The 9,170-nt window shown below is 49.4% G+C and overlaps 1 protein-coding gene across 1 annotated transcript; it reads left to right on the top strand.

Moving 5' to 3' along the window:
- The first annotated feature begins 3,089 nt into the window (after positions 1-3,089).
- Positions 3,090-5,143, top strand: LOC123152803 (uncharacterized acetyltransferase At3g50280-like). The gene has a single exon (XM_044572255.1). The coding sequence runs from the start codon at positions 3,200-3,202 to the stop codon at positions 4,592-4,594; it is 1,395 nt and encodes a 464-aa protein (XP_044428190.1). The 5' UTR covers positions 3,090-3,199; the 3' UTR covers positions 4,595-5,143.
- The last annotated feature ends 4,027 nt before the right edge of the window (positions 5,144-9,170 follow it).

Genomic DNA, 9,170 nt, shown 5'->3' with positions numbered 1-9,170 from the left:
GTGCCGGAATCACCGTTTTTGCTTTGGCGGGATTTAGAGCGGTGCTGCTGACGCCGGCGCTTGGTCTGTTTCTTGGATGCGTCATCCTCCACTGTTCCATTGCCATCTCCATCTTTTGGAGTGTCCACCATATATATGTCGTATGACGAGGTGGCCTTCCAGTGCCCTACAGGTGCTGGCTCTTGGTCGTCTCCTGCATCGTTGTCCATACCGTTGATGTCTTCGGAGTCGAAGTCGAGCATGTCGGTTAAGTCGTTGACAGTGGCTACGAAGTGGGTGGTGGGTGGGCTTTGAATTTCTTCATCGTCCGTATCCCAACTTTGCTGACCGTAGTCCGGCCAGGGCTCTCCTGATAAAGAGAGAGACTTTAGTGACTTCAGGATGTCGCCGAAGGGCGAGTGCTGAAAGATGTCCGCGGCGGTGAACTCCATGATCGGCGCCCAATCGGATTCGATCGGCGGGCGCGCGGAGGGCTCGGAGTCTGGAGAGGAATTCGGCCCCTCGGGGTCACGGGCCTTGCGGGGTGCGGGGCTGGCGCTCGGCTCGATCGCCTTTGAGATCGCAGCCCTCGAGGCGGCGTCCAACCACTCATCCTCGACCGGCGCAGTAGGCTCCGAATTAAGGGTCGGAACCAATGCGCGTGCGGCCTCCAGGACACTATTCGGCGGCAGAGCTAGATCATGCCCATCGAGACAGTGCGGCGCGCTTGGCTGTGGCTCGAATCCGTCGAAGATCAAGTCCCCGCGGATGTCAGCCGTGTAGTTTAAACTTCCAAATCTGACCTGATGGCCAGGGGCGTAGCTTTCGATCTGCTCCAGGTGGCCAAGCGGATTGGCCCGCAGTGCGAAGCCGCCGAAGACGAAGATCTGTCCAGGGAGAAAAGTCTCACCCTGGACCGCATCGTTGTTGATGATCAAAGGAGCCATTGGGCCTAAAAGCGACGACACAGAGGAACTCTCAATGAAAGCACCAATGTCGGTGTCAAAACCGGCGGATCTCGGGTAGGGGGTCCCGAACTGTGCGTCTAGGCGGATGGTAACAGGAGACGAGGGACACAATGTTTTACCCAGGTTCGGGCCCTCTTGATGGAGGTAAAACCCTACGTCCTGCTTGATTAATATTGATGATGTGGGTAGTACAAGAGTAGATCTACCACGAGATCAAGGAGGCTAAAGCCTAGAAGCTAGCCTATGGTATGATTGTTGTATGTTGGGGTTGTTCTACGGACTAAAACCCTCGGGTTTATATAGACACCAGAGAGGGTTAGGGTTGCACAAAGTCGGTTACAATGGTAGGAGATCTGAATATCTGCATCGCCAAGCTTGCCTTCCACGCCAAGGAAAGTCCCATCCGGACACGGGACGAAGTCTTCAATCTTGTATCTTCATAGTCCAGGAGTCCGGCTGAAGGTATAGTCCGGCTACCCGGACACCCCCTAATCCAGGACTCCCTCACTCCACTTCAAACCTGGATGTCAGATCCATCCGTCTCTGGGACGACGGCGACGGCTCCTTGAGGAGTTTGTCGGGCGGGATCGGCTGCTCGCCGGGCGCGCGCCTGTGAAGCGAGGTGGAGGAAGTGGTGGACGTGGTGCTGCAGGCTAGAGGCGGAGGCGTGGCAAAGCCCTGCGGCAGCGGCGCTGAAACCGGTTGTCTTGCGGCGCTCATGCATGAACTGTTCAACCTTGGGCTCGTCTCGGGCGGAGATTGACCCGCTCCATACGATCGCCGGGAGTCGAGCGACTGTGTGAGAACTGCTGGATTGACCAGAATAATGGTGGTTTTGGCCCTGCTATTTTTCAAACACCAACTCGTCGATCGACCAACTCTGTCTCCATGATTGGACCATCGTCGAGTTCCGTTCTTCCTCTCGGAGATATTCACAGTTCGTCACAAGATGCTACTGGATATTTAGAGCGGAATCGACGCGGTCGTGCACACCCTTTTTGGGCGAGGCACGAAGCTTCCTCTTCTGGTCATCACCATGGGACATGTTTTCATATAGATTTCCATGAAGTGACAGAAATGGAGAAAGACATGGCGGCTACGATCGGAGGTTTGTTTTTGGCAGAGAGAGTGTTGGTTGTGTTGAAGACGATGCGGCACAAGTTCTTCCTGTGTCTCGGGCGTTCGACGACTTGCAGCAGCAGCCTTGGCAAGCGGGGGTGGCAACACAGGCGGACTGCATTTTTGGTGGTGCTCCTCGAGTACAGAGCCATGACTTTCAGGGTGAAAACCTAAGGTCTGGCCTTCATTGGTTGTACCTGGCAATGGCATTTCTCAAGGAATTGTTTTGGAAACTTGGTCTTTCTCCGGGGTGAAAACCCAAAATCTTCGAGCGGGCGACGACAATGCTTATGCATTGTTTTCTTCTTGAAGGCATTGGTTTTGGAGAGCCTAGTATGTAGTACGGGTGTTGTATTTGGTGGTGGTTAGAGTGCTTCTGTTGCGAGTGGTTGTACACCGCGACGGGGCTTTGTTTTTCTTCATTTCTCTCTTTTTTATTTTGTTCTTGGTTGTTTACATCCTGGATGTCTTCGAACATCTTATTGGTGTAGAGGATGGGTGTATATGGTATCCTCACAATATTAATATATCCCCTATTGAAGAAGATGCTCTTAGATGCCCAACGAGGCAGGGGATAGAGGCGTCTCCAACGCGAAAAACAAAACATCCTCAAATGTTCGGCCCGAACACATTTAGCCCTCTAAGGGGGATCATCAAATCAGTCTCAATGTTCGAATCCCCACAATACATAAACATTTTTTTTTGCCAAGACGTTCGGCCGGTCTACTGTGAGTTGGAGCACGTGTACCCACGGCGCACACCTTCTACTCATCTATTTTCCATCTCGGCCTGCATGACTCTAGTCATAGCCTATGGTCTAAATTTGAGAAACATGGTTGGATGATCGGCACCCGGCCAAATATTGGTGAAACATTTGCGGGTGAAAATTCGGTGATCCGTGTTGAAGATGTCATGAGAACGGTCCACATAGAGCATATGTCCTAATTTCTCCGCCTCAAAATAAGAGTCTCAATCTTAGTATAACTTTACTTTGAAAATGTTTTTATATTATAAAAGGGAGGTAGTAGCTTTATGATTCGAGTATTTTCATATGACTACCGGACAAGAAAGCATGTTGAATGGTCCGAGTGGGTGTCGCATCAGCAGATCCAATCCAGTGAACGAGCATAGACATGGAAGAAGCAGGAGGCGCCGCTGGCGCCGTCCGGGCCGTGTCCCGGCGACTGGTCCGGCCGTCGATCGGCGACGCGCCGCCGCCGGAGGACATCCACCTCACGCCGTGGGACCTCCGCTTGATCAGCGTCGACTACATCCAGAAGGGCCTCCTCCTGCCCGCGCCTCCCGCCGGCGGCGACCGCCTCGTCGGCACCCTCGCGTCGTCCCTGGCGCGCGCCCTGGGCAGGTACTACCACTTGGCCGGCCGTCTCGCCGTCGAGGAGCGGGGCGACGGGACAGTCGACGTCAGGCTGCGCTGCACCGGGGAGGGCGCCGAGCTCGTCCACGCGACGGCGCCCGGCGTCGCCGTCGCGGACATTGCCGGCTCGGTGTACACCCCGTCATCGGTGGTCCGGGCCTTGTTCCCGTTGAACGGGGTGCTTGGCGCGGACGCGGCCGTCGATTCGCTCCCCGTGCTGTCGGCGCAGGTCACCGAGCTCGCCGACGGCGTGTTCGTCGGCGTGTCGTTGAACCACTCCGTCGGCGACGGCTTTGTCTTTTGGGAGTTCTTGAACGCTTGGTCGGAGATCAACCGGGGAGGAGGAGCAACCAGCGACCTAAGAGCGATCTCCGCGCGGGTGCACCGGAGGTGGTTCACTGATGCCAGCCCCGTGCCGATCCCCCTGCCTTTCAGCAAGCTGCAGCACGTCGTTCGGCGATTTGATCCCCCGATTATGCAAGAGTGTTTCTTCACCTTCTCCGCCGCGAGCGTCAAGGAGCTCAAGGCGAGGGCGAACGACGAGATGGCCGGCACGGCCACCGCCACCATCTCCTCTCTCCAGGCCCTGCTCGCGCACCTGTGGCGAGCGGTCTCCCGAGCGCGGCGCCTCCCGCCGGGGAAGGAGACGTCCTACAGCCTGGCCGTCGGATGCCGAGGGCGCCTGAGCGGCATACCGCCGGGATACATGGGCAACGCGCTAGTGCCCGGCACGGCGAGCTGCACCGTCGGCGAGATTCTGGGCAGGGGGCTAGGCTGGACGGCGTGGCAGCTGAACCGCGCCGTGGCGTCGTTCGACGAGGAGTCCGTGAGGGAGTGGCTGGAGAGCTGGACCAGGGAGCCGCAGTTCCGGTACTTTGGGAGCCTTATGTCCGGAGGCGCGGCGCTGATGACCGGGAGCTCGCCGCGGTTCGACGTGTTCGGGAACGACTTTGGGTGGGGGAAGCCGGCCGCCGTGCGTAGCGGCCGCGAGGGCAAGATTGATGGGAAGGCGACGGTGTACGAAGGGCCGGATCGGGGAGGGAGCATGTCCCTAGAGGTGTGCATCGCGCCTGACGCGATGGAGAGGCTCGTCGCCGACGAGGAGTTCATGGACGCCGTCACGATGTTGCCGGCCCAACATCAACATGGGTGATCAAATTCTAGCTACTCTTATGGGCCATTTTCCAAATGCATCATCGATCATCTCCGGTCTCGTCGTTCAACAATCTCGCTCTAATCATGGAAAATTGGAAGCAAGACTGCGAAATTTTCGAAAATGTTATACGGAACCATGGTTCAGCCGAACCTATGGTCGACACCATTGATCTCTGGACACTTTTCATAAGAATCCGTGCATGATTGATTAAAAAATACATGATGGGAGCTGTTTGCATGTTAAACAATGCATGACGCGGATCCACATGTAGCAAGATGTTGAATCGTACGGCGTCGACCATAGATTCGGCTGAACCATAGTCCAGAATCACGCCTCTCTGAAATTTTTTGTCTGATCCAGACAAAAGCAAGTGCTCGCAGCGAGGTTATTGCAAGAATAAGAGCTGTTATTAGTTTGAGTTTTCTTCTTTATGGATCATTGCAATGACCTATACATGCATGTTGTCGGAAGAAACGAATGTTGTGCTCCTAGTTCAACTTCAGTAACGTGTTAGGACCTAGGAGTGCATTGTGTATAAGTGAATAGGAAAGCTAATTTTGCAAAAAAAATGTTGATCAAATCAGTAACTGGCGTGAATGTCTATTCGAACATGAAAATTGTTGATCGGATCAGATGTTGTTGCTCGCAAAGGGTTTGGCTAAGTGGTTAACTATGTCTTGTGAAACGTTTGAAAGAACAACATGTTTGGTTGACGGTAATTAGAGTTAGGGAATGTGAATTGAAGGGGTATGAGACTTTAAACCTATTGTTTGGTCAGGAGGATTGGGAATTCATAAGGGAATAGTCATGGCCTTATGGGGCTTGAGACTCCAACTCCCACCGTTTTATTAACAGGGAACGGGGTAAGAGTTGGAAGAGAATTGTTTTAGTGAGTTAATCTTAACCCTTCATCATAACTTACATTAACTTCCCGTTTCTAGTTCCGCATCAATTTTTACTGACCAAAGAAGGGAATACAGTTTCTTCTTAAATTCTCACACATAATTCCTATCATGCGTCAAAAAGAGTATTAGGAACAAAACGACTCATCTCATGTCTAATCTCGACACAACTCCCTGCTCCGATATTGCGGCCGCACTATTAAATTCCAAAATTACCGGGAGCAGGGATCATTGCAGTGTCAAATCCATCCCTTCTCTACAAACTTCTAGTTCAACTTCGAATGCACTCGTACAAGTCCTTGCAAGTCCAGAAGATGGTCCTAACATATATACCATGGTGGATCATCCCAGTCATCGATGTGTATTTATCCAAGATAAAAGATTCATCGTCATTTAACTTCACCCAAGATAAAGAGCCATCGTCATTTAACTTCACACAACTCAGACTCTCACCCACCATCTAGCCTCAGCGGCAACGAATGGCCGCACACGTCACTTCAAAGTACAATTGTAATAATTGTCAAGTTCCTTTCCTTTAAAAAGATCAGCACTTTAGATGTTATTCGGTGAGAATAAGCCAGTCGACATAGTCGCATAGTAAACATTTTGATCCCTCAATTGAAGGCAATAAACTTGCCCAACTGAAGTTCGAGACTTCAAGTAGTGTAATGTGAAATCTGCAAACGATGCTATGCAGTTCTTTATCCGAACAAATGTGACACTACACATCTATGACTTTTTGGTATGATTATGCGACGAAGAAGCACGGATGTGCCATCTCTTGTTCAAATGCAAACATGCCAAGGTGATCCGGAGGGGGGCAGCGGGAGGATAGGGAGACCTACTCAAGCACCAGAGCATGCTATGGTGCTATGATGGAGAAGCTGACAGCTTTCACGAAGAGAAGCATACACACTTGTGTGGACTTGATGTAGGCCACCAACGACCTAATGGACCAAGATCAATGTTATGTCACTCACAAAGGCTATTGAGATAAATGACAGTTGGGGGTTGTGCTCGGGGATCATGCGCGTGTGCGAGGGTGGGGTGGGGGACCTTCACTACATGTTTTCTCCCAAATATTCATAGTGCACAATATTAGAGGTGCTTATGGCTGAAGTTGGTTTCATGACATAGTTGAAAATTGGGAAAGCCATTTGAAATCCGATACACTTATGCTCAAACAAATCCTCGATGATGATGGTTTCGACTTACCCTACCTCAATGTGTGCCTGACTGGCTAAAAATTTCTATCCTCAGTAAGTCATGGAGTACAAGACTGGGCATTACCCTAGAGTTTGTAATCAGGTAGCTCATCTTGGCAACTAGGGGAACGCCAATAGGCATGTAGCCTATGTGCCTGACATATGTGATCCATGTGTATCCTATCGACGGCGAGCGATTTAACTTCGCACATTGTTTTAATGCAACATATTGTGTTTAAACAAGGGTTTTAGTTCTTTTAAGGAAAGACCAACATGGCAACTTTCTTGATCCAAAAAATAATTACATCATCAACCAAACTAGAAACAGTAAAACCACCCTTGTTGAGACAGATGTCTAATATCCCTCAACATTGGCTCTGAATAGGGAGCTACATTATTTCCTTCTCTAGGACAATGCTCTATCATTAAATGTACAAAATTACACGCTAAGAACACACATTCATAGTGGATGGTTGAAGTTTTTGTAGTTGGAAAACCTCCATCATGCATCGCCCGAGCAACTTACATGCAATCAAACTTGATTATCATCTCAGAAGATAAGGATTTTTGCTTGGAGGGCCGCGACCGATAGTTTGGTTGTCCAGACCAATAGAGTTAAGCACCATCAGATTACTTCAGGTATGTGCTCTATTTGTGGAGTAGAAGAGGAAAGCACTTTTCATGCCATCGTTACTTGTCCTAAGGCTCGTGCCCTGCGATTGGCCTTGAGAGAATCGTGGAATATTCCTGATGAAGAGTGGTTCAAATTCTCGGGACCAGATTGGCTATTGATTTTGTTGGATCTTTTGAGCTTGCAACAGAGAGAGCAAGTTTTGTTTCTATTATGACGAGCCTGGCACCTGAGAAATGATTTAATTTTTGGGAAAGGGAAGGAATCCATTGCTGCTTCTGCAATTTTTGTGGTAAACTATTGGTCTTCTTTTACGTCCAGTCACGGCTCTGTTGAGGTTGTTACTAATAACAAAGGGAAAATGGGAGGTGCTACACCAGTTTTAGCAACATCACATGAACAGGTGGGATGGAAGCCTCCACCAGATGATTATATCAAGATCAATGTCGATGCCAGCTATGTAGAGAGTATTAGTGCGGCCAATGTGGGGGTGGTTGTAAGGATCTCATCGGGTGAAGTTATTATTTCTTCCTGGGACTTTCTTGGCCAGTGTTGCAGCATGAATGAAGCTGAGCTACGTGCTTGTCTAGCAGGCCTTTATATAGGTATCACTCTTCACCAGTCTATTATTTTGGAGACTGATTGTGCTTTTGTCCGTTCTTTCCTTGCAAATGAGAATCTTGACAGGTCTCCGCTCGTTGATCTGAAGAAAGAAGCTTTGAGTATATTGAGGATGCTCAAGAATTTTAAAATTGCGAAAATTAATCGGCAGGCCAATAAGGTGGCTCACGAAATTGCAAAGCTTAGCTTTATAAATAAATCTGATGGGATTCTTTTAATAGTGTTCCGCCGTGTGTGGCGAATTTTGTAATGAATGATTGTAATAACATTATTAATTAATTAATATAGGGGGGGTTTCAAAAAAACTTGATTATCATCTTTGCACATCCAACTTGGCATGCAAGAATAAGTCCCTCTTTGAGCGCCCTAGCCTCAATAGTAGCTACAGAGTTAACACACATTTACAAAAGCTTCCAAATTCATCTCCCATTACCGCCTCCATCACACCCTTGCCACCCCGGAGACAAAGAGCGGCATCAATGTTCTATTTAAGAGTCCTTAGGGACCTCGACCACCCATGCCTATTGATACCGCTCTTGTTATCCAGGGGCTTCCCATAACTAGCGCCTCTTGAAAATTTTCCTATGATTGCATTATTCATTCATTTGATACAAAGGAATTGACTATAGGAATCCACTCCAACCTCGTTTTTACATTCCTATGAAGAGATATCAAGGCAAAGACCATAACTAACATATTATTGCGACTTATGAGAAGGGGACGGGTCAACTGTTGAGCCCTCATAAATGCTCTATCTTGTTTGGCAAGAATTGTAGTATGGAGGTCCAAGTGGCTGTTATTGTAATTCTAAGCATTACCTCTGAGGGATTTGAGGATAAATATCTTGGGCTCCCGGTGCCACAAGAAAGAATGAAGGCTGGTAAATTTTAGTCCACTAAGGAAAAAGCCCTCAAAATTTTATTGGACTGGATAGAAAAATATGCCTCGTGTGGGGCGAAAGAAACTTTGATTAAATCTATCATGCAGGCTCTACCGGTGTATGCAATGGGTATTTTTAAATTTTCGGCATCACTCTGCGAGGAGTTGTCTCAGATCATAAGGAATTTCTGGTGGGGTGACGAGGAGAATAGGAGGAAGACTCATTGGCTGGCTTGGGATAAGATGACTAAGCCTAAAGGTGAGGGTGGGATGGGATTCCGGGACCTCAGATTATTTAACCAGGCTCTGCTAGCGAAGCAGGCTTGGAGGTTGGT

The sequence above is a fragment of the Triticum aestivum genome, chromosome 1A (assembly GCF_018294505.1).
Source record: "Triticum aestivum cultivar Chinese Spring chromosome 1A, IWGSC CS RefSeq v2.1, whole genome shotgun sequence".
Classification (NCBI taxonomy): Eukaryota; Viridiplantae; Streptophyta; class Magnoliopsida; order Poales; family Poaceae; genus Triticum; species Triticum aestivum.
Note: the sequence above shows the minus strand (reverse complement) of the source record. Positions and strands in the feature narration are given on the sequence as shown.

Coding starts and splice junctions, on each gene's coding strand:
- LOC123152803 (XM_044572255.1), top strand. CDS start 3,200: ATGGAAGAAGCAGGAGGCGCCGCTGGCGCCGTCCGGGCCGTGTCCCGG.